This window comes from Podarcis filfolensis, assembly GCF_964270895.1.
Source record: "Podarcis filfolensis genome assembly, chromosome: 17".
Classification (NCBI taxonomy): Eukaryota; Metazoa; Chordata; class Lepidosauria; order Squamata; family Lacertidae; genus Podarcis; species Podarcis filfolensis.
The window spans coordinates 395425-419696 of record NC_139621.1 but is presented as its reverse complement, the minus strand read 5'-3'; the positions used below and the strand labels follow the sequence as shown (position 1 = coordinate 419696).

General features: G+C 48.4%; 1 protein-coding gene across 33 annotated transcripts in view; it reads left to right on the top strand.

Annotated features, from left to right (window-relative positions):
- LOC310752224 (methyl-CpG-binding domain protein 1-like) overlaps nt 1-24272 on the top strand; it is a 149551-nt gene that overhangs the window by 21574 nt on the left and 103705 nt on the right. For 9 of the 33 annotated variants that reach the window (XR_014542873.1, XR_014542874.1, XM_083592133.1 and 6 more), the window contains 8 exons: nt 3818-3903; nt 6094-6134; nt 7569-7712; nt 7880-8014; nt 21241-21291; nt 21736-21804; nt 22257-22334; nt 23491-23556. Coding sequence is in view for 31 of the 33 variants with exons in the window: in XM_083592133.1 (XP_083448259.1) it covers nt 3818-3903; nt 6094-6134; nt 7569-7712; nt 7880-8014; nt 21241-21291; nt 21736-21804; nt 22257-22334; nt 23491-23556 (670 nt within the window). In the remaining 2 variants the exon portion in view is untranslated. Of the gene's footprint in view, nt 1-22; nt 109-3156; nt 3250-3817; nt 3904-6093; nt 6135-7568; nt 7713-7879; nt 8015-21240; nt 21292-21735; nt 21805-22256; nt 22335-23490; nt 23557-24272 lie in introns of those variants that run through there. The other 24 variants (XM_083592141.1, XM_083592126.1, XM_083592137.1 and 21 more) reach the window with 11 other exon arrangements.

Genomic DNA, 24272 nt, shown 5'->3' with positions numbered 1-24272 from the left:
CCCTCTTTTGCTTTCCTCTTGTTGCAGTGGAGAGCCCAGGCTCTTTCAGAAACCTTAAATGTCAAGACAGGACTCACAGAGACTAAAGAAAACAAACGATTATAAATGGTAGGAGGCTCTCAAAAATCTGATTGGTGTATTCTCATGCTTCTTTTTAAAACACACAAATCTTCTTCCGCTCTACCCTAGAGGTTTTGTGAGGGGTTGACATCTCTGTTCCATTCCCACTCCTCTGAGGCTTCAGATTTTGAACATTTGCTCCCCATTCTCTCTCATCAGGAGTGTTCAGCAACACTTGAGTTGAAGGAGCTGCTATTTATTTATTGCATTTATGAATTGCTCTTCCTCCAGAAGGAGCCCAGGGTGATGTTCAATAAGATAAAACAAGATACACCATTGAATAAAACACATACAAATAACGGCAAGCATTGTGGGTGTGCCAAAATCACAGTAGGGGTAAAGCTTTATTAGGACCAATAAAATGTCACAAAATGGTGAGCAAGTGCTTGCAGTTTCCAGAACTTTTCTTAAACTCCATACAGCAAAGCTGGTATGGAGTGTGTGTCCTATAGGAAGAGAGAAAGCTTGGATGTTATATTGAAGCCCCAAAGTCTGGAATTTTTCTTTGCATCTTAAGATAGCAGGCAGGTAGTGCTAAGCAGACTTAATTATAATGTTATGGTCCTAGCAGCGACTACAGTAATTTTAAGATAATCAAAGCCTGCTGGGATGAAACTATAGCTGTTCCCTCATTTTTTGAGAATAATATAAAAATTATTTTGTTTTTTATATGTATTGGAAGCTGCCCAGAGTGGCTGGGGCAACCCAGCCAGATGAGCAGGGTATAAATAATAAAATGATCATCATCATTCATTGTGCTGGTTGCCAGTAACTAAGCTCAGAGATGTAGACAGAACCCCACAGGTGCAGGGAATGTTGTATTGCCAAGTACTATTCCTGAAGTGTTTTGAATGTGACAGTGTTTGAGGATGATGAGGAGCTAAAATATGGAAATAATGGGTGGAATTCACCAAAGGAGTACTGTCAGTGGAAGCTACAAGGATATGGACAGGCCTCTTGGACTTGTGAAACCAACCACCTGTCTCCTTGATCCTTGCCCATCCTGGCTTATAAAAACTAGCTGAGAAGGGCTGGGTGATGGGCTTCGCAGGGTGGTGACTGCTGCTCTCTGTGAGGGAGCCTTCCCAGACCCGCTGAAAGAGGCGGTTATCAAACTTCTTAAAAAACCATCGCCCAGTCTCAAATCTTCCATTCTTGGGCAAGGCGACTGAGTGAATGGTTGCTGAACAACTCCTGGCACGCCTGGAAGAAGCGGACCATTTGGATCCCTTCCAGTGAAGATTCAGGCCTCACCATGGGACTGAAACTGCCTTGGTCACGCTGGTCGATGATCTCCGGAGGCGGGCTAGGGACAAAGGTGAGAGCTGTTTCCTAGTTCTGCTGGATCTCTCAGCGGCTTTTGATACCATTGACCATAACATCCTTCTGGACCGTCTAGAGGGGCTGGGAGCTGGGGGCACTGCTATACAGTGGTTCTGCTCCTAACTCCTGGGCTGCGTTCAGAAAGTGGTGTTAAGGGATGAGCGTTCAGACCCCTGGGCTCTCACTTGTGGGGTGCCTCAGGGTTCTGTCCTCTCCCCCATGCTTTTCAACATCTACATGCAGCCGCTGGGAGAGATCATCAGGAGGGTTTGGGCTGGGTGTTCATCAGAATGCGGATGATACCCAGCTCTACCTTTCTTTCAAATCAGAACCAGTGAAGGCGGTGAAGGTCCTGTGTGAGTGTCTGAAGGCGGTTGGAGGATGGATGGCAGCTAATGGATTGAGGTTGAATCCTGACAAGACAGAAGTACTGTTCTTGGGGGACAGGGGGTGGGCTGGTGTGGGGGACTTCCTGGTCCTGAATGGGGTAACTGTGCCCCTGAAGGACCGGGTGTGCAGCCTGGGAGTCATTTTAGACTCACAGGTGTCCATGGAGGCGCAGGTCAATTCTGTGCCCAGGGCAGCTGTTTACCAGCTCTATCTGGTATGCAGGCTGAGACCCTACCTGCCCTTGGACAGTCTTGCAGGAGTGGTACATTCTATGGTTATCTCTTGCTTGGACTACTGCAATGTGCTCTATGTGGGGCTACCTTTGAACCTTTGAAACTACAACTAATCCAGAATGCGGCAGCTAGAATGGTGACTGGGAGCGGCTGCCGAGACCACATAACACCGGTCCTGAAAGACCTACATTGGCTCCCAGTATGTTTCTGAGCACAATTCAAAGTGTTGGTGCTGACCTTTAAAGCCCTAAACGGCCTCGGCCCAGTATACCTGAAGGAGCATCTCCACCCCTATCGTTGTGCCCTGACACCGAGGTCCAGCGCCAAGGGCCTTCTGGCGGTTCCCTCACTGCGAGAAGTGAAGTTACAGGGAACCAGGCAGAGGGCCTTCTCAGTAGTGGTATCCGCCCTGTGGAACACCGTCCCACCAGATGTCAAAGAGAACAACAACTACCAGACTTTTAGAAGACATCTGAAGGCAGCCCTGTTTAGGGAAGCTTTTAATGTTTGATGGGCTACTGTATTTTAATATTTTGTTGGAAGCCACCCAGAGTGGCTGGGGAAACCCAGCCAGATGGGCGGGGTATAAATTTATTATTACTATTATTATTATTATTATTATTATTATTATTATTATTATTATTCCATTTGCACAGTGCACCTCCCCCCCCCCCCCGCTCTTCCCCTGTGTGACCCTCCACACACCCTGAAATTGGCCCTGGTGTGTTGAGAGAACCCCCAGAATGGGGGGGGGGAGAGGGGAGACTGATCATTCTGTCTGGCAGGCACAATTGACATAGGGCAACACTGAATTTGCAGCACCCTTTCTACATTAGAGATCTGGTTCATTAAATACAAGAGCATAATTTTTTTTGTTTGGGGTGGACATGGGTTCTTCCATGCTTGACCTACTTCAGAACCTAGAATAGTGTACAATTAGCCTTAAAACTTTTATTTTCCCACTTTGTCATTTTTTTGACATGTATCAGAAATTTTGCTTGACAGCACTACGAAAATTACCTGTACTTGATGTCTTCTTCCTTGTACACTGCTAAAAACTACTGCCCTTTCCTCCTTTTGGAATAATTAGGTTAGGCAAGTACTCGGAAGGCAGAAAGGCACGGAGTAGCTTGGATCAGAAGCCAAGTTACTCCACGCCTCCCACTTCCACTTGCCTGACCAGGTAGCTGATTGTAACTATGATAGCACTTCCATAGGTGTGCTCTGGAGTAAGGGTTGTGTGAGAGCATTTCAAAGCCTGAATGCCTCTTATTCCAAGTGCCAAGTGCTTGCTCAAGGCCTCGCATATGGAATCCCTTCTAAATGTGGGGCAATTGTAGCATCACTTCCTACCCAGTTTGTGTCAGCCACAGATGCCTGAGAAGCAAAGAAACTTGCCTCCATCATGTTCCAGTCACTTGGCTGAGTTCTCCTTGCTTTGGAGGTCCAGGGTAGGCTTTGCTGTCTAAAGGCTGAAGGGCATTAGCAAGGAAGACCAGGGACGATGGCAAGAAAGCTATCGGAACAATCTTGGACACCATGTTGTTTCAGTCCTTAGTGCTATATTTAATGTGTTACATTTGTGTCCTTAGTGCTATATTTAATGTGTTACATTTGTGTTGCAAGAATCATTTTGAGGGCCTCTTGGGCCTTTAGAGTGGGATATAAGCAAACACATAAGAAACATATAGGGCTGGAGATGCTTTGTTGGGACTGTTGCTCCTAACTTTTCCTGTTTCTTCTTCTTCCAGATGCTGTGCCAGCTGTCAAGGACAGTTCCCAGGAGTGATGCTCCCCTCCCAGAGACGCTGTCGGTGGCTCTGCCCAGATTGCAGAGGTTTGTACTTAAAGAAAAGCAGGACACACAAACCCAAGTCCACGGAAGTAAAACACAAGTGCTTGAGGAGATCTCTGCTCTGTCTCCACAATTGAGAATAATTGAATTCCACTAGCTAAGGATGCCGGATGGCTGAATCATGACCCTGTAAACATATACATGGGCTTTCCCACTTCCTCAGCTAAGCTCTGTTGCCACTTGGCTTCTGCTCTGCTTGTTTAAACAAAGCCACTGATTTCTTGGAGTTTTGCGCAGTTGATCATTAGCTACTGCCCAAACATTTTCATGTCATACTTCTTTAATAATGAAAGTTGATTCTCTTGACTTTGCATTGTGTGAAGCAGTGTTGCAAATGTCGATTGATGCAAGTCCCCAACCCCTTTTTTGCTGCTTTCCAAAAGCATGGTTGGAGCAGTATACTGAAAGCAGTCTGACTTTGATAAGCCTTTGAATGAATTAAAAGCTAAGCAGAGAATTCTTGCTTTTTATTTTATTATGTCCTGCTTTTCAGTCATGATTGGATCCCAATGTGGCTCACAGTAAAACAATCTGCATTAAGTACAATATATTGGGGAATTGAAAAAAATGTACATTTATGAATTTTGAGTCTGCTTTGCTCTGTGCACTGGTGGTTCTTAATGACTGGGGTAGGCAAGGGCTGCATTTAGGTTCTGTCGTATTTTAGCAGAGGATCCATTTACTTTCTCACATAGTAATTAATGACTGGTAGCCAGCCATTCAGTTCTATGGCAGGGTGGGGAGCCTTAGCCCCCCCCCATCTTCTATCATCCCTAGTCAGCATGGCCAGTGATCAGGAATGATGGGAGTCCAGTGCCCTCTGCCCCAAAATCTGCTCTGGAGGCTGTTGCACAATGGGAAGTCCTTATGCTAACAGGATGACGTTGTTGGAGTCAAACCACGTACTCCACCTTTGACCCTGTGACACAGGGATGGTCCTTTGGGGAATTCACCCCACCCAGGGTCTTTGCAGTGTAAGCTCTTGTTCTGCTGTACCCAAAGTGCCACAGTAATTGGTATTTTGCTAGTAATTACATGAACACCAGTAGACAGGGCAAGTTATCCCCCACCCCCAAGTAGTAGAGCACTTCCCTGGATAGGAGTTTTTAAAGGGTAGGTGCTGTAGCCAAAAAGATCCTGCTCTGCACTGATGCAGATCTCACTTCAGTTAAAGAAGGTACACTGAGCAGACTTTCACCCCACTCCACCTGCTGGATTGCAAATCCTTGGGAAATCTGCACAGCGGAAGATGCCTGTTAATACTAAAGGTTTATTTCTTGTTTTCTATGTATCTTTCAAACTACACCTTCCTCTTCCTCATCTATCCCAGGGATGCGGAACCTGCAAGCTGTCCAGATGTTGGACAGTAACTCCCATCATCCCTGACCATTCACCCTGCTGGCTGGGGCTGATGAGGTTTGGAGTCCAGCAACAACTGGGAGGTCACAGGTTTGCCTTCCCTGTGTGAGCCCTTTCCTGTGCTCCCTTTCATAGAGGAGGGTCGGTTTCATGCTTCAGAAACATGGCTGGGAGACCTTTTCCTTGCCTTCATTTACTTCATTCCTCAGCTGCTTCATCTAACAAGCAGTGATGAGGAGTGGAATGTTTTTCTGTTTTCCTGTGGAAAATTTCCATTTCATATGATCATTAATAAAAATTAATGGATGCAAATTCCAAATGCCATATTAAGCAGGCTTGGCTATTTCAAAATTTTATTTACTAAATGCAAGCAAAATTGACATGCTAAATTGGATAACTCTCTAGGGCAGGTGAAGGAAACCTTTGACCCCACCCCACGCCGGTGTTGTTGAACTACATTTCACATTATCCCAGGCCATTCTCCATGCTTTCCAGGGTTATGGGAGTTATAGTTCAGCCGCACCTGCAGGGCCACAGGCGCTCAATATCTTCTCTAGGGCATCAGAAAATTTTATCCAGATTAGCCATGTAAATGCGATTCAGTCTCTTCCCCACCCCCCATCACCGTTCAGAAGAATGGTAAGATGCCAGGTGTGGGACTATTGGATTGGTGCTCACGTCATACTCCTGGTAGCTTATCGGTTAACGTTGAATTATTTTCCTTGTGGCTGACTTCCTTAGCACTGGGTGTTTGAGTCAATGTTTCTCTTTCTTGCACAGGTTTTAATCTTTTCTTCCTGTTCCTCTTTTCAGCTCAGAGAAGAGATTTCAATCGGGAGCAGAGATATTACAAGGTAAGATCTAGAGCTTACCAACATTTTTTGTTTACTTAGAAATATGAGTTGAAGTAGGGGGCGATGGGATCTGTGTGTGTAAACCCTGCTTTATATTATCAGGTTCTACACTTTGTGACAATCTCTCTGCCCCGCTGCCAAACACCTGCTGTCTACCTGCTGCAGGTGGGGGTGTCAGTGAGTGAAACTCCCATTGTTCTGGGCGCATTTTGCGACTGGGGATTTCATTAGCGCAAGCAGTTTTTGAGCTCTGGGTGCAGTACTGCGCCTAAGATTTTAGATTAAAACTGCAGAGTGGAAGGAAAGGAAGACCTTTTCTGCTTCCCCACTTCCAGCTACTCTCTAAGGACCCTGGAGAAGACACCCTCTTAAGAATATTAGGGGGATGGGCAGGGGAAGGACTAGACCATGTGAAAAAATGAACATAATTTATTTATTTATTTATTTATTTATTTATTTATTTACGGCTATTAGCCCATAAAACATAACATAATATTTTAGCTGCAGTTCATTTATTTCCAGCTTTGTATTCTTGTTATAAAAAGCATGCTTAGACATTCCGTTGTTGCACCCATAACCTCGGTTTAAGGTGCCCTTTGGCTCCTCGCTTTCCTATCTCCGTTTCTAACCTGTGTGTGTGTGTGTGTTTAAAAGTGCCCCTGGCTGCAGCTGGCCTGCAGTGACTTGCACATGCCTAACCCTTTAGTGCTTTAAAATCCTCCTGTGCCTGTGCAGTAGGGATTTAAGAGATAAGTGTATATTTATGTTTTATTCTCTTAAAAACACTTTCTGCCTTCAGTTGACAGAGGGACAGGTGGCTTTAAAATGCCACCCTCCCAGCTGGTTGATTGATGGGATATTCATTTTGGAAAAGGCTTGAAAACTCAAGTCACCCATTCAGAGAACAATCAAGACTTGGCCATGCCCTGGGATGGATGAAAGCATTAGGGTTGTTAGCAGAGGTAAGGGACGTGTCTCCAGTTCTCAGATAGCAGTGGAGGACTTGAAGCTGCGTATTCTCTTGGATGATATGCCACTGGGAGCCCCATAAATGACTGGGATAGATGTGTGATAAGCAGAGTTCAGTGACAAAGCTTTGTATGGCAGAAGGTCCCATGTTCAATCCCTGGCATCTTGAGTCAGAGGATTTTGCGTAAAGGGTCTCAGAAAAAAACCATGGTCTGAGACCTTTTGAGAGCTGCTGCTTGAGTAGATGGCACTGGGCTATGCAAATCCTGACTTACTACAGTATAAGGTAATTTCATCTATGGCCTGGTGAGTTTGTGTTAGAGGTTGGAGATAGTGTCCTTTTCTTGTGCTCTCCTTTGAGTCAGCCAAGATGGCCAACAGGCTCACGGTGCAGCCTGGAGGTTCTGGGTTCATGGTGTTGCCTTCCCCGAATCCCTCCTCACCCCCTACCCTCTGCCCTTGCAGCAAATTGGTTGTGGTGTGTGCCAAGCCTGCCAGATGTCTCAGGACTGCGGCATCTGCAGTGTGTGTGTCCTGCGAGCCAAAAGCCCCGAGCTCCGCATTGGCATCAAATGTCTGCTGCGCCGATGCTTGAAGATTGTCAAAAAGGTACCACTGGCTGCTCCTTGCTTATTCCTCCCTTGTGTCCCTTTCCAGAAATTCTGCTGTTCCTTGTTCTTGGCCTCCCTGCCCCAAATGAACTTGGCAGCCATTTCAAGCCTTAACAGTCCTTTTGTCTCTCTTTCCTTTCTCCCCGCACTCCTTTCCCATTGCAGGGCCTTGAATGTGGTATGTGTCAGGCTTGCAAGATAACTGAAGACTGTGGGAGCTGCCACATCTGCTTGCGGAGGCAGAAACCAGGCATGAAGCGGCAATGGAAATGTCTCAAGCGCCGCTGCCTTAAACGCAAGGTGTGTATGCTTGCCCTGACTAGGTTCGGCATCCCATGAGAGTCTGTTGTACTTCCATCAGGGCACTGAGCAAAACAGGATGGGTGGGAAAGGAAGGAGAAGGGAGCAAAACAGGATAGGTGTGAAAGGTGTCAGGAGTTCATCCTACACTTGAGTAGGACCCTGGCAGAGACACATGCCCGACTGGCATGTTCTCTCCCTCCTGCTGGATCATTCGGGAGCTTCATAAGCTTTCTTCAGCCTGAACATCACAGTGACTGATGCCAACCGACACTGGCACACTTAGGGATCCACAGAGTTTGCGCAACGTGAGCGTGACAGACCTCAGCAACTCAGCATTTTGGCTAATCTACTTTATTTACATATAAACACACATGGAGCACTGCAACATGGCTCCCTCTCCCTTTTGCATCAGACAGCAAAGAGAAAAAGAACAAAGGACAATAGTCCCACTTCACAAAACACAGTAACACAAACATCCTGTCTCTGTCACTTCCCACTCTGTGGAGTCGAAACATATACCGTCACGCGAAAGACAACAATCCTATGACTGCAATCATGGAGCAGGAATTCTAACAAAAGGAAGGAGATGGGGGCATTGGGGCGGTGGACAAAACTGTGGTTATGACGTGGTTTTATCTTAGGCAACATGCTTCTGCTGTTGCACCTTTACTGGACCACAGCAAGTTTGGGTTGACTTCTATACTGTTTTCAGAACATTTCATTGGTTTTATAGGATTGCCTTTTGTGCTTTGTTTAGAGTGCTTCCCAAGTCCTAAAAACATGCATTTTGTTAATCCAATTTCTGTGCTCTAAAGCTGTTACTGAGATAATGGTTAAATTCTCTTGGATTCTCTTTCTTTTTAGTTGTACGTTCATAAAAGCAACAGTCATGTTTCACACAATGCAGCTTGCATTCCAGTTGTGTGGTGCTTATTGAATTTATCAGGTTCCCAACTTTGAAATTAAAGTAGATGAATATTCTTTGTGGAGTAATACCATTGCCTGAGAGCTTCTGTCTTCATGACGATTATATTTTTGGGAAAAGCAAAGTGCCTTTCATTGAGCCATCCAGTGAAGTTAGTCTGCTGTTAATAGTTGTGAGATGGAAGGACTTTGAGAAGGGGCTTCGAGTGGCCTGCTTCAGAAACTTCTTCACTCTTGGAGGATGTCCCTGCCATGTAGATTTGAGTCCCAACGATATCTCATGAGTTATCCTCTTTTTTCTAGTTGACTTTTTTGTACTGTGTGTATTAATCTTTATTTTATGTTAAAATGCCCATCAAAGCAGCCTAGAGCAGTAAAAATATAATACAAAATCAACAAATGCTACCCAGAAATTCTGTGAGTAGATTATATTGCCTAGTATCATAGAATCATAGAGTTGGAAGAGACCACAAGGGCCATCGAGTCCAACCCCCTGCCAAGCAGGAAACACCATCAGAGCACTCCTGACATATGGTTGTCAAGCCTCTGCTTAAAGACCTCCAAAGAAGGAGACTCCACCACACTCCTTGGCAGCAAATTCCACTGTCGAACAGCTCTTACTGTCAGGAAGTTCTTCCTAATGTTTAGGTGGAATCTTCTTTCTTGTAGTTTGGATCCATTGCTCCGTGTCCGCTTCTCTGGAGCAGCAGAAAACAACCTTTCTCCCTCCTCTATGTAACATCCTTTTATATATTTGAACATGGCTATCATATCACCCCTTAACCTCCTCTTCTCCAGGCTAAACATGCCCAGCTCCCTTAGCCGTTCCTCATAGGGCATCGTTTCCAGGCCTTTGACCATTTTGGTTGCCCTCCTCTGGACACGTTCCAGTTTGTCAGTGTTGTAGTATGAAGATCAATAGCTTGATTATTACTGATACTAAAGGAAGTTTGGGAACTGACAATCATTTTCATCTGAAAAAATAACCTGGATGTCTGCATGATTTAGATAAACTCATCCCAACTCCCCAATTACTGTTCAATTCTGCTTTAAGGCATAGAATCATAGAGTTGGAAGGGGCCCCAAAGGTCATCCAGCCCAGCCCTCTGCTATGCAGGAATCACAGCTAAAGCATCTGTGACAGATGGCCATTCAAACTCTGCTCAAAAACCTCCAAGGAAGTAGAGCTCCCCACCTTCTTAAATATAATTTTCACTAATTTTTTATTAATTTTTCATTAATAACACTCCAATATGGGCCACATTATTACAATGTCAAATCATACCAAATTATAATACAATTTATAAGGCCAATTATACATTCCAAATTAAACAAATTTGGTGACTTCCCATTCTTTGATCGTCCAGAGATAATTATTCCTAGGTCCTGCGCATAGTCTCATATATAATCCAAATACAGTAATTCCGATCTTGATTCAGCAATTCCTTTCTTCTATTTTTGCAGCCACTAGTGTAATGCCTTTCACTCATATTCAAAAAATCCATATCTATTAACTTGCAAGAGGGATTTAAAGCCTGTAGTTTTCTCTGTGTAAATATTTTTCCTTTGTTCTTCCTTTCATGTTATAATCAATCATTCGTCTTCCACACTGTCTCCCTTCAAGAGCTGTTTTTTCCAACTGCGTCCGAGCAATCACCATCTTGTTTTCCTGAGCCAAAAGTATACAGTGGTACTTCGGGTTACAGATGCTTCAGGTTACATACGCTTCAGGTTACAGACTCCGCTAACCCAGAAATAGTACCTCAGGTTAAGAACTTTGCTTCAGGATGAGAACAGAAATCGTGTGGCGGCAGCTGGAGGCCCCATTAGCTAAAGTGGTACCTCAGGTTAAGAACAGTTTCAGGTTAAGAATGGACCTCCAGAACAAATTAAGTTCTTAACCCGAGGTACCACTGTACTGGCATCTGGCCATGGCTCCAGGCGGACATCCAGCTCTTTGTTCTTTCCATCTCTTTTAACAAGCTGATGTCTCACGAAAACAATTATAAGTCCAAACATCACAGTATTTCACACAGTCTTTCATTTGAAGAACTCCGTAGGTAGTTTATAAAGTTTTTGTAAAGTCCCTCTTGCGTTCCATTTGTAATTGTAATCCAATAGTAAACTCAATCCATTAATATCTTAAAAAACAGAAGTACTCCTGCTCATGGGAGCCACATTGGAGAGTTTCCAATTCATGCAGTTGAGATTTAGGAACCCTTTGGGGTTCCGCAGGGCTCAATCCTATCCCCCTCTACATGAAACAACTCAGTGGGGGTTATCTGGAGGTTTGGAGTACGTTGTCAGCTGTATGCTGATGACACTCGGCTCTATTTCTCCTTTACATCTGCAGGTGAGGCAGTGGAAATGCTGGACCAGTGTCTTGTCTCAGTAATGGACTGGATGAGAGCCAACAAACTGAAGCTCAATCCAGATAAGATGGAGGCACTGTTAGTGGGTAGTTCCCTAGATCAGATGGGTGGGAGGTCGCCTGCTCTTGATAGGGTTACACTTCCTCTGAAGAAGTGGGTACATAGCTTGGGGGTATTCCTGGATCCTTTGCTGTTGCTCAAGGCTCAGGTGGCCTCTGGGCCCCTGAGTGCCTCCCATCAGCTTCAGCTGGTGGTCTAGCTATGCCCCTATCTGGACAGGGATAGCCTAACTACTGTTGCCTATGCTCTGGTAACTTCAAGGTTAGATTACTGCAATGCGTTATATGTAGGGCAGCCTCTGAAGGCAGTTCAGAAACTTCAGCTAGTGCAGAATTCAGTGGCCAGGTTGCTCACCAGAGCAAGATGGTTTGAGCATTTCGTACTGATCCTGGTCCAACTTTACTGGGTACCAATTAGTTTCCAGGTCCAATTCTAGGTTTTGACCCATAAAGCCTTAAATGGCTCAGGACCGCAATACCTCAAAGACCACCTCTTTCCATGTGAACCTACCTGGACCCTGAGATCATCTCCTGAGGGCCACCTTCGTGTGCCTCCTCCTTGAGAGGTCTGGAGGGTGGCAGCACGAGAACGGGCCTTCTCTGCAGTGGCCCCCCATCTCTGGAATGCTCTCCCCAGGGAAGTTCGCCCTGCACTTTCGTTATACACCTCTAGGCTCCAGGCAAAAACGTTCCTTTTTAACCAGGCCTTTGGTTGATTTAATTGACATCCTATGCTCTTTTAAAATGTGCGGTTTTTTGGGGGGCGGGGGGTATTGGGTTGTTTTTATTTTAATTATATAGTTTGTGGTTTTATATTTTGATTTTCTTCTGTGAACCACCCTGAGACCTCCGGGTATATGGTGGTATATAAATTCAAATAAAATAATAATAGTAATAATAGTTGCTGATATAACCCGTCCAACTTTAAAAAGCTGCTCACAAAGGCATCTAAAAGTAAAGTGGTGACAAATTCTACAGGTAGGGTAAGGATATATATTTGTTATACTAAGAGACCTCTTGAATTCATTGGATGGCTTTGAGGTGTTGGGGCATTTAATGAATAAATATTCACTCCTTATCCCCTTCTGTGGGAGTTTACAGTATGAAGCTTACATAGATGTTGCCTCAAATAACTTACAACAACAGCAACTTTGAAATGCTGGCTCACTGATCTCCCTCTTTTATTTACGGATGCTTTTATCTTCTCCAGTACTATTTGTTGTTGTTGTTTAGTCGTTTAGTCGTGTCCGACTCTTCGTGGCCCCCTGGACCAGAGCACGCCAGGCACTCCTGTCTTCCACTGCCTCCCGCAGTTTAGTCAAACTCATGCTGGTAGCTTCGAGAACACTATCCAACCATCTCGTCCTCTGTCGTCCCCTTCTCCTTGTGCCCTCCATCTTTCCCAACATCAGGGTCTTTTCCAGGGAGTCTTCTCTTCTCATGAGGTGGCCAGAGTATTGGGGTACTGTTACAACTGCTGAAATGAAGTGGCCAACGTTGTGTATGCTACTTGGATAAGGAAGGATCAAAGACTTAAATTGGTTGCTTTCACTTTCTACCTTCTGATATTCTTTTCCGCTTCTCTGCAGAGTGAGTTCCTCAGAAATACTGGCTTGCATTTTGAGACTTGCTGTTGCCCTGGGCAAACTGACAATGTAGCCTAATAAATTTTAAACAGTTTCCTGCAGCTGCATATTGCTGGGGAAAATCAAAGTCACAGACAAGCTTTCTTTTGGGGAAATCTTGGGTGCTGCTACTCCCCACCCCCTTGAGGAATCCTTGATAGACTATGAAGGAACCTGTCAGGGGTTCAGGAGCAGAGGGAACGGATGGCGAGGAATCGGAAGGAGAGGTTAGCGATGATAGCCGTCCGAGATCTCTAAGTCTGTCCAGCGAATCGGAGGATTCACAGAAAGGGGCTCCCGTGGGCAGAGCTGGGGGGTTACCAAGAGGGGCACCCCAGGAAGAAGGGACCAGAGGGGATTCAGAGAGCAGCAGCTGGAAATCCGGACCAGCTACTCCACCAGAGAGCAGCAGGGGGGAGGAGTTCCAGGCACCAGCGACAGGCAGCTCTCCGGCAGCAGCCACGCCTGCGTCAGAGAGCGAGGAAACGGTAGAGAGGAGGGTCGGAGACAGCGCGCGCGCGCCAAGTTCAAATGTACCAGAGGGAGGCGCAATGAGCAGCCCGGAAAGGGAGCCAGGTCCTAAAGCCCGCCGAAGGGAGGGGGAGGAATCCGAAGGGTCCGCATCCGAGGCATCCAGGAAGGAAGGAACCCCGGGGGGTGGTAGGACCCAGAGGCGAAAGGAGAGACGCAAAAGGTGGAGCAAGGCTAGGGTCTTGAACTGGTGTACAGGAGGCGGAGATTCAGATGGGACTTCGCCGATCTAGGGAATAGACGTAGAGACGCACGCTAAGATGTGGAAATGGAAACTATACTTCAATAAAGACTTTATTCCGTTCTACCGGCTAGCGTTGGTCCTTTGTGAGCCGGGACCTAGAGGCAGTCTCTGACAGTAAGTCCCATCTCCCAGAAGTTTTCATCAGTTCTCTTTGACTCAAGCGGCGTGTGGGGAGCGAAGCAGGGAGGAAAGAGGACTGGTGCCTTTGGAGCTCACAAAAGTCAAGCGACATGTCTACTGAAGAGCAAATTGCTTCCCTGCGAGAAGCGGTAACGCAGCTCAGCGCAGAGATAATCGCCTCCAGGAAAAGAGAGGATGAAGCGGCTGCTGCATGCCGAGATCTCCAAGCCAGGTTGGAAGTGCTTACTAAGCAGGCACAAACGGGTTCCAGATCCGAGGGAATCGGGTTGGGAAGGACTGGAGGCAGCATTGTATCTCACTTTGATGGGAATTTGCAGCAGTACCCCAATTTCCGAGCAGACGTGCAGTTTGCGCTGAAACTGCTGGAGAAAGAGTTTAGAGATGAGCAAGAAAAAGTGGGGTTTATCTTGTCTCATTTGCATGGAGAGGCGAAAGCATGTCTGCGCAATCTGTGGAGAGATATGGACCCAGCGCTCCAGAGTTCAGCTGCATTCATTAAAGCGATGGATTCTTGCTTTCTATCGAAAATAGACATTGACATTGCCCGTAAGGACATATTTGAGCTGAGACAAGGGAAAGCCAGCGTGAGGCAGTATCACTCCCGCTTTTTTGCATTGGTCAATGCCTTGGGGTGGGACAAGGATTCCCCCCCCGTTAGAGATCTTTATTGGGAAGGATTGAACCCCCAAATCAAGGATGAGATAGCGCGGGGGGAGAGACCCAAAAGCACCCAGGAAGTGGTGGACAGATCGCTTGCAGTGGGGGTGAGGCTGGAGGACCGCCCTTGGGACAGAGGAGAAGGGCGTTGGGGACGCACACCAGCCAGAGTGCCCTCCCTCTTGCCCAGGGATGTCGCGCGTGCGCAATCAACGCCTCCGCAAGCAGGGGGGGAGGAGCCGATGGAGATCGGCGGTGCTAGAGCTCATTCAGCCACCAGAGCCTTAACACCGGGAGCAGTCAAAACAAAGCAGCCTAGAGGGAACAGGAAGTGTTACATCTGTGACAGTTCGAAGCACATGGCGAAAGAGTGTCCCCAGAGGCTCCACAAGCACACTGCAGCTTCAATGACAGTAATGGGAGCAACTCAGCAAAGTGAACCACGGCAGGGAAACGGAAGCACTGGGGGCCAGCCAGGCGAGTCAGTGAAGAAGTCCCCAGAGATTTTGAAGCCCACGGATCCCCTCCCGCCCAAACCAGTGGTGCAGCTCACCGCATCGCTCCAGCTGCCCAGTGGTCTCACTTTAGAAGTGCCGATTACGATTGACTCTGGCAGTAATGCGGACTTTATCGCACTGGAATTCCTTCAACAACACAACATAGCGCTACTGCCAGCCACACTGCCCCTAAACGTGGTCACAGTGGATGGCAGGGAACTGCTAGGGGGGCAGGTGGTGCAGCAGACACCACCTATGGTGATGCAAATTGGGAATCACCGAGAAGTCATCAGCTTCAACGTCACCCAATTGTCGGACACGCCCATAGTGTTGGGCATGAGTTGGCTGGATAGGCACAGCCCGGCATTAGCGTGGTACCAGCGGCAATTGACCTTCTGCTCTTCCTACTGCGCAGCGCACTGCATCCAGACCTGCCAGGAAGGAGAGGGGCGAGAGGATGCACCGCAGCTACACCTAGGCATGGTGCAAGCGGTGCCCAACAAGTACAAGGAGTTTTTGGAGGTCTTCTGCGAGAAGGAGGCGGACAAACTGCCCCCCCACAGACCCTATGACTGCAAGATTGATCTCCTGCCGGGGGCAACGCTGCCAACAGGGAAACTGTATTCCATGTCTGAGGACGAACTGCAGGAACTTAGGGAGTTCATAGACCACAATTTGAAGCGCGGGTTCATTCGGGAGTCGAAAGCTGTAGGGGGCAGTCCAGTATTCTTTGTGAAGAAGCGAGACACGCCCCAGAAGAGGCTTGTAGTTGACTTTCGAATTTTGAACTCGAAAACCAAGCCCTCGTCCTTCCCCATGCCCAAAATAGACGACCTGCTCGCGACGGTAAGGAAAGGACGCGTTTTCACCAAGTTGGATCTGCGAGGCGCGTACAACCTGATTCGTGTGCGGGAGGGCGACGAGTGGAAGACGGCCATGTTCACACCACTGGGCACCTACGAATACAGAGTTATGCCCTTCGGATTACAAAATGGCTCTCACTGTTTTCAAGCCTTTATGCATCACGTGTTGGCGGGACTCCTTTACAAGAAATGCGTATGCTTCCTGGACGACATCCTGATATTTTCTGAGTCGCGAGAAGCGCACGAGAGGGATGTCAGGGAAGTTCTGCGGAGACTAAAGGAGCACAGGCTGTACGCCAAGCTGGAGAAGTGCCAGTTCGACGTGACGGAGGTGGATTTCCTGGGCTATAAACTGTCGGACAAGGGGCTCGCCATGGACAGCGCCAAGGTTCGCTCAGTATTGGACTGGAAAAGCCCGCGCAATAGGAAGGAAGTCCAGCGGTTTGTCGGCTTTGCCAACTTTTATCGCAAGTTCATCAAGGGGTTCGCTATGCAAACGGCGGCCATCACTGACACGCTCAGCTCCAAGAAGAAGAAGTTTATCTGGACGGAGGAAGCGGAGCAGTCCTTTCAGAAACTCAAGCGTCTCTTCGCTTCCGAGGAGCAGCTGCTGCATGTGAATCCCAGCAGACCGATGAGGGTGGAGACGGACGCCTCAGACAGAGCCGTGGGAGCTGTACTGTTGCAACAAGACCAGCAGGGGGACTGGAGGCCGTGCGCCTTCTACTCAAGGAAGCTCAGCAAGTCGGAGCAGAATTACACCATCTGGGACAGGGAGTTGCTAGCCATCCATGCAGCGTTCAAAGCGTGGCGGCACTTCCTTATCGGAGCCAGACACACAGTGCAGGTACGCACGGACCACAAGAATCTAGAGTACTGGCGCACGGCGAGGTTCCTGAATCAGAGGCACATTAGATGGGCAGAGTTCTTCGCGGACTTCGACTTCAAGATAGAGTACATCCCGGGTGACAACAACATCATGGCGGATGCCTTGTCCAGAAAGCCGCAATACCTCGAGGAGGAGGCACCGTCGGCAGCCAAGCACATTTTCGCACCGGAAGCGTGGGCTTGCGCCTCGGCGACCGTGGATCTGGACGCCGTACGTCGAGCGTTGCAGGAGGACCCCTTCGCGCTAGCCAAGATGGAGGAGGTGCACAAGGGCACGGTGAAGGACGACGAGTTCCAGATCAGAGACGGTTTGCTCATCCGCAAGGGAGCACTCTACGTGCCGGGGAATGACCTCCGCGCAAGGGTGCTGCAGCAGCTACACGACGCCCCCACTGCCGGGCACTTTGGCAGAGAAAAGACTGTAGAACTAGTGACCAGAGACTTTTGGTGGCCCAAGATGCGGGGGGAAGTAGCGGATTACGTCTCGAGATGCGACACCTGCCAAAGGGCCAAGTCAGTGCACAAACCGCCGGCGGGATTGCTGGAACCGTTGCAGACGCCGTCTGAGCCGTGGGAACGGGTGGCCCTGGACTTTGTCACGGATCTGCCCAGTTCGAGGGGAAAGACGGCAGTGCTTGTGGTGGTGGACATGTTTACCAAGATGGCACACTTCATTCCGTGTGCGAAGGTGGCCACGGCAGAACAGACCGCCAAACTGTTCATAGACCACGTGTTTAAGGTCCACGGTCTGCCACGATCTATTCTATCCGACCGGGGGCGGCAGTTCATCTCGAACTTCTGGCAAAAGTTGATGGGCATCCTGAACGTCAAGATCAATCTAGCGTCGGCGAGACACCCGCAGACCAACGGACAAGCGGAGAGGGTCAACGCCATCATGCAGCAGTACCTGAGATGCTACGCCAATCAGCAGCCTAACACGTGGGTGGACTACCTGCCCCTCGCAGAGTTCGCTTACAACAATACGAAGCACGTGTCGACGGGGGTGACGCCGTTCTTCGCCAACAACGGGAGGCATCCCAGAACCTTCCCAGGTTTAGAGAGAGTGGGGGAGGGGGAGCCGCAGGCAGCGGAAGAATTAGCGTCAGAGTTGCAGGAAGTCCACGAACAGCTTAGGAGGCAGTTGGAACTGGCAAAGCACGCATACAAACTGCAGGCTGACAGACACAGGAGAGTAGGGGAAGACATACAGGTGGGAGACTGGGTTTGGTTAGCAGCGCAAGCAGTGCCGGCCAGATCGTTGGCCAAGAAGAAGCTAGGGCATAAGCAGCTAGGGCCTTACCAAGTCCAGGCACAGGTCAATCCAGTGGCCTTCCGGTTAGCGCTTCCGGAGGGTTCCAGAATGCATCCGGTCTTCCATAGATCGGTGCTCACGCCCTACAAAGCACCGCATAGATTTCACGAGCCAGGCACAGCACCAGATCCGCCCAGAGAAGGACCCAGGGAAAGGGGGTCGCCAAGAGGGGAGCGCATCAACGAAGCCACAGAGGTTTTAGACTCGAGATGGGGGGAAGAGGGAGTAGAATACCTTCTTGCCAGAGAGGATACCCCGGCCAGCGCCAACAGTTGGGTGCCGGGCTATGCCTTGGACGAGCCTCTTCTCAAGGAAGAGTTCCATGCCATTTTCCCACACAGGCCCATGCCAGCCGAGTATTTCGATGACTGGCTCTTCACACCCACACTTTCAGGCAGCACGTTCCAGGGGTTCGACTCGGACGAGGAGACGGCACCACACATACGCTCTCCGGAAGGTTCACCCTCGGGTTCTGCCTCAGACCGCTCCTATTGGTGGGATAATCAACCAGAGGAGCAGTGGCGCAGGAAGTGGCCGGGGGGTCCCTGGCAGGCATCACCCTCAGAGGGGAACGGGGGAGAGATGGACATGGACGTGTTGGGGGAGGACGTGGGATTTGAACACGAAGGCAGGGAGATGGAAGCAGAGGAGATCGACGTCGACGAGCGCACGGAGGACGAGCCAGACCTGCCCGATGTAATGTACGACACGAGGGAAGAACTGTATCCGGCACTCACCCCTGCCACGACGGAGCACCCAGAACCCACACCGGAAGGAGGGGAGGGGGGAAGGGGGGGCTTCGAGGGGGGGATGGATGTCAGGGGTTCAGGAGCAGAGGGAACGGATGGCGAGGAATCGGAAGGAGAGGTTAGCGATGATAGCCGTCCGAGATCTCTAAGTCTGTCCAGCGAATCGGAGGATTCACAGAAAGGGGCTCCCGTGGGCAGAGCTGGGGGGTTACCAAGAGGGGCACCCCAGGAAGAAGGGACCAGAGGGGATTCAGAGAGCAGCAGCTGGAAATCCGGACCAGCTACTCCACCAGAGAGCAGCAGGGGGGAGGAGTTCCAGGCACCAGCGACAGGCAGCTCTCCGGCAGCAGCCACGCCTGCGTCAGAGAGCGAGGAAACGGTAGAGAGGAGGGTCGGAGACAGCGCGCGCGCGCCAAGTTCAAATGTACCAGAGGGAGGCGCAATGAGCAGCCCGGAAAGGGAGCCAGGTCCTAAAGCCCGCCGAAGGGAGGGGGAGGAATCCGAAGGGTCCGCATCCGAGGCATCCAGGAAGGAAGGAACCCCGGGGGGTGGTAGGACCCAGAGGCGAAAGGAGAGACGCAAAAGGTGGAGCAAGGCTAGGGTCTTGAACTGGTGTACAGGAGGCGGAGATTCAGATGGGACTTCGCCGATCTAGGGAATAGACGTAGAGACGCACGCTAAGATGTGGAAATGGAAACTATACTTCAATAAAGACTTTATTCCGTTCTACCGGCTAGCGTTGGTCCTTTGTGAGCCGGGACCTAGAGGCAGTCTCTGACAGAACCCATATGGTATAGTAACTTTTTTTACTCCATGCTTCGCTTTACTTCCAAGAATACTCAACTTCTGGATCATTTAGGATGATTTGGGATCTCCCCTTGAAATATTATTGCATACGTTGAAATTCCTGACATAACCATCAATTTGATGTGATCCATACTTGGTCTCTCTGCTCTAAGAGCAACATTAAAAAGGTAAAGGGACCCCTGACAATTAAGTCCAGTCGCGAACAACTCTGGGGTTGCGGCGGTCATCTCGCTTTAAAGGCCGAGGGAGCCAGCATTTGTCCGCTTCCTGCGGACAGTTTTTCCGGGTCATGTGGCCAGCATGACTAAGCCGCTTCTGGCGAAACCAGAGCAGCGCACAGAAACGCCGTTTACCTTCCCGCGGGCAGCCTAAATAGGTAGCACATGTAGAAGTACCTCTTAATACTTACAGGAATGAGCCTAACCTCCTTCCTCTCCCCATCCCAAACTCACACGTTTTCCACTGTCCTCTATTGGCAAGGCCATGAGGAGACCAAAACATTCAGATTTATTAATCACAGATTAGTAGGTTGTCCAAACTTTTAATTATACCTTAATCTTAACTATGAATAGAGGAAACAATCCAATTTCATAAACTATAGTTTGAAGTAGGCTTGTTTCTATTCACCGTAAAGGTAAAGGGACCCCTGACCATTAGGTCCAGTTGCGGACGACTCTGGGGTTGCAGCGCTCATCTTGCTTTACTGGCCAAGGGAGCCAGCTTACAGCTTCCGGGTCATATGGCCAGCATGACTAAGCCACTTCTGGCAAACCAGAGCAGCACATGGAAACGCCATTTACCTTCCTGCCGGAGCGGTACCTATTTATCTACTTGCACTGCATGCTTTCGAAGTGCTAGGTTGGCAGGAGCAGGGACCAAGCAACGGGAGTTCACCCCATTGAGGGGATTTGAACCGCCGACCTTCCGATCAGCAAGCCCTAGACTCTCAAACACAGAACCTAAAACATCTTGAGGTGGTTCTGCTACAGCCCAGTGGCATGGTTATCACAGAATTCAGTTCCTTGACAATCCTTCCTCTTTCTTTCTTTCTTTCTTTCTTTCTTTCTTTCTTTCTTTCTTTCTTTCTTTTGCAGTTTCTAGCCTTTATGGCTGTGAAATTATACATGAAAATGCAAGGGCACTGCTTGCTGAAATCTCAGAAGCCAGAGAGGTTTTCAGGAGGAGGGGTAGAGGGTCATTGGCCTGTATAGCTCTTTGCTCTCAAACATGATTACGAAATACTTAAAATTAGATAAAACAAGGGATGATGGAAATGTGAATAATGTGTACTGTTTATACATGTTGCTGGATTCTGCTTTCCTTGATGAGAATGGTCACTTTTCATGGTCAGTGCAGAATTAACCACACCTGGAGACTGCTCTCCCATCTTCTGGGTTATCCTTCTTCTAGAAAAGGCTTTAGCTGGCTCTGTGAATATTCTGCTTGCCCTTCCTGTCACACACACTCTTGGGTTGTGTGTTTTGAGATTTGTATTGATCCTGAATGAGGTGGTGACCTGTAGCTCTGGCACTAACCATCTCTTGATCCTTTCAGAAAAAAATTCCACCCAAGAAAGATGGCTACAGCATGAAGAAGCTTACAGTAGTAAGTACCTGCTGTGTTGCCTTCTCTGGGTTTGACATCTCTTAGTTGATTCCATTCCTGTGGATGTTGTGCTCCTTTATTCCATTTATATTGCTTCATAGATTTACATGTAGCCTCTTGGTTTCTGGAAAAGCGCCTCTCTTGCCATTGGTATGTTTCCCCCTCTTGTTCAGTCATCAATCATGGTGAGGGCCTGCAGCTTGTCAGGCTAATGTTGGGAGCAGCAGCATGCTGATCTCATGTTCCTCTTTTGATGATGACTGTACTAGCTGGTGTGTTGCGATATGTAGCCATCAGTTGCGATATGGAGACCTTGGGCATGACTTTCTCTGGGTCTGTATTTGTTCTTGGGGAGATGTCTTGGCGTCTTGTTTCCTCCTCATCCCTTGGCAAGTCTGTGCTGTGCCTGATGGCCTCTTCTGTCTCTTTCCTGCTTGACACCAGGAAGTCCTCTCCACGGAGGAGACCTTTACGCCAGCACGGCGCCGGCAGAAGAAGTCAGCACCCGTGACAGTGAGTGGTACTGAATCTGCATGCAGCTCATGATAGAGGCAAGAATGTGTGACTGCACACAGTCCATCTGATATTGGACTCAAGTTCTCCCCCCACCTCAAATCCACATATCATGAGCCTGGGAGTGGTGTGTGTCGTAGTGGGTGTCAGAATGCCCAATTTATCAGACAGATAATGGAGAGTTCGATTTATGAACTGGGTAGACCTGGATTTAAATGCCTGCTTGGCCAGTAAGTTGGTTTTTTTGGTCAGACACATTCTCTTTGTCATCTTGGAGGGTTGTTAGGATAACCTAGGATAGCCCTCTCATTTCCTTGGATGATGGAACACAATGCTGTGTTTTTCATCAATAATCTCTTAGGATTATATGCCTGGTGTCAGAAGTCCCTTAGCTTTGTGTATGCCTTTATCTGTTCCTGTATTTCCCCCCTCTTTCCCCCTCTGCTTGCCAGGATGGGCCAGCTCCCAAGGTCCAGCGGGCCCCAAGGGGACACCACAAGAGGCTGCCAGCTGCACCACCAGCATCTGCAGTGAGTGGGGGTCAAGACATAATGGAATGTAATTTTTCAGTCCTGGCTGAGCTGATATGATTGGAAGGCCTGCAGAATGTCGGCATGCGCTTGCCTGGTCTCCCATTCCCTGCTCATTTGGGATATTAATAATAGGGGGGAGAATTGTCAAACCTACTGCTAGCTGGTCACTGCCATTGCATTATTCATTGAGAGACTGAAATGCAGTTTACAGTAAAGCAGGTTTGGCTACGCTGTCCATAATCTGCAAGTGTGGTGTGCTGTGGCTTCCTCCAACTGGATCTTCATGAAAGAATGAAAGCAAATGTGGCCAATCATCTTTTGGCGGAGTGTGCTGCAGGTTGAGCCCTAAAGATCATGGTGATATGCTAGTGCCTGCTGCATTAAACATGTGCCTCTTCTGATTCTGGTTGGTTATATTCCTAGAGTGTTGAGCTGGAGACTAGGCCCTGGCACAAGCACTGAAGGGGCAGGCAGGAGTGCAGGCTTGCAAGTAGAGGTGAGCATAAAATTGTTGGAAGGGACCCTAAGGGCCATCTAGTCCATTCCCCTGCAATGCAGGAATTTCAACTAGATCATACCCGACAGATGGCCATCCAGCCTCTGCTTTAAAAACCTCGAAGAAGGAACGTCTCCCACTTCTCGTGAGAGTCTATTCCACTATTCTTCAGCTCTGACTGTTGGAAAGTTCTTCCTGATGTTTAGTCGGAATCTCCAAGTTATAGCAACCAAGTACACTAAGAATCTGTGCATTGTTAGCATACTTGGTTGCTATAACTGGGAATAGGTGGAACTGAGGAACTTATGGATTAGAATAGTCCTAGAAGCAGGAAGATGGAGTCAAAAAGCCGAGGGAAAATAGGCACAATTTTAAGCTCAAGACGCAGTCCAGAAACACCTGGATCTTCCTTGTATCTTGCCTGCATTAGGCCTTCATTTGAGGCTCTTGGTTTTTCGTGCCCCAAGACTGATATGAGATGCAACATACATCTCTTGAGTTTCCCTTTCTGCAGCACAATCTTCCTCCTTTGAAAGAGGTGTCCTGTTGTCTCTTCTTTCTCCTGGACTGAGCTTTTGGCTGGCTCTGGCTCTGATGACTCTGAATATGTGGGGATATCTTCACTCTTTCTCCTTTCTTCCTTTCTTTGGCTGCCAGGATGGGCCCCTTCCCAAGGCCCAGCTTGCTGCAAGCTGCCATCGTCGAAAGCGCTCTGCTACCACAGTAAGTGGCTTGATGCTGGATCCTACAAAGATGTTTGTGTTGCAGCACAAGTTTTTGTGGGTCATGTGGGTATTCTGTGGGAGCAAAAGATGGAGCAGCTCCCATGTGAAGAAAGGTTGCAGCGTTTGGGCCTTTTTAGTTTAGAGAAAAGGTGAGTAATGGGTAACGTGACAGAAGTTTATAAAATTAAACGTGGCATGGGAAAAGTGGATAGAGAAAGCTTTTTCTCACTCTCGGGGACATCCAGTGAAGCCGAATGTTGGAAGATTCAGGACAGAGTAAAAGAAAGTAAATGGAGAAACGTGACTCAAAGAAGTAGGAGGCCCAGGGTTCGCTCTGATTGTTTAGAAATACACAATCGCTTTGAGGTCCTCTCCCCTAGCATGGAAGACGAAGAGCAGACTCCATTTGAGGATCTCTCCCTCATTACAGTCGATCAGGTATATGAAGACGAGCAGCAAGGTCAGTCCTCAGGGAATGTGCAGGCGACCGTGGAACGGACAGCTCATGGAAGAACCCCGACCAAACCTAAGAGGAGGCGTGTAGTGGTGATAGGGGATTCCCTACTGAGGGGAACAGAAGCAGTGATCTGTGGGCCTGACAAGATGTCTTGGGAAGTGTGCTGTCTCCCCGGGGCTAAGATCCAAGATGTAACCGAACGACTGTAAGGAATCGTAAAACCCACTGACAAATACCCCTTCCTCTTGGTTCATGTG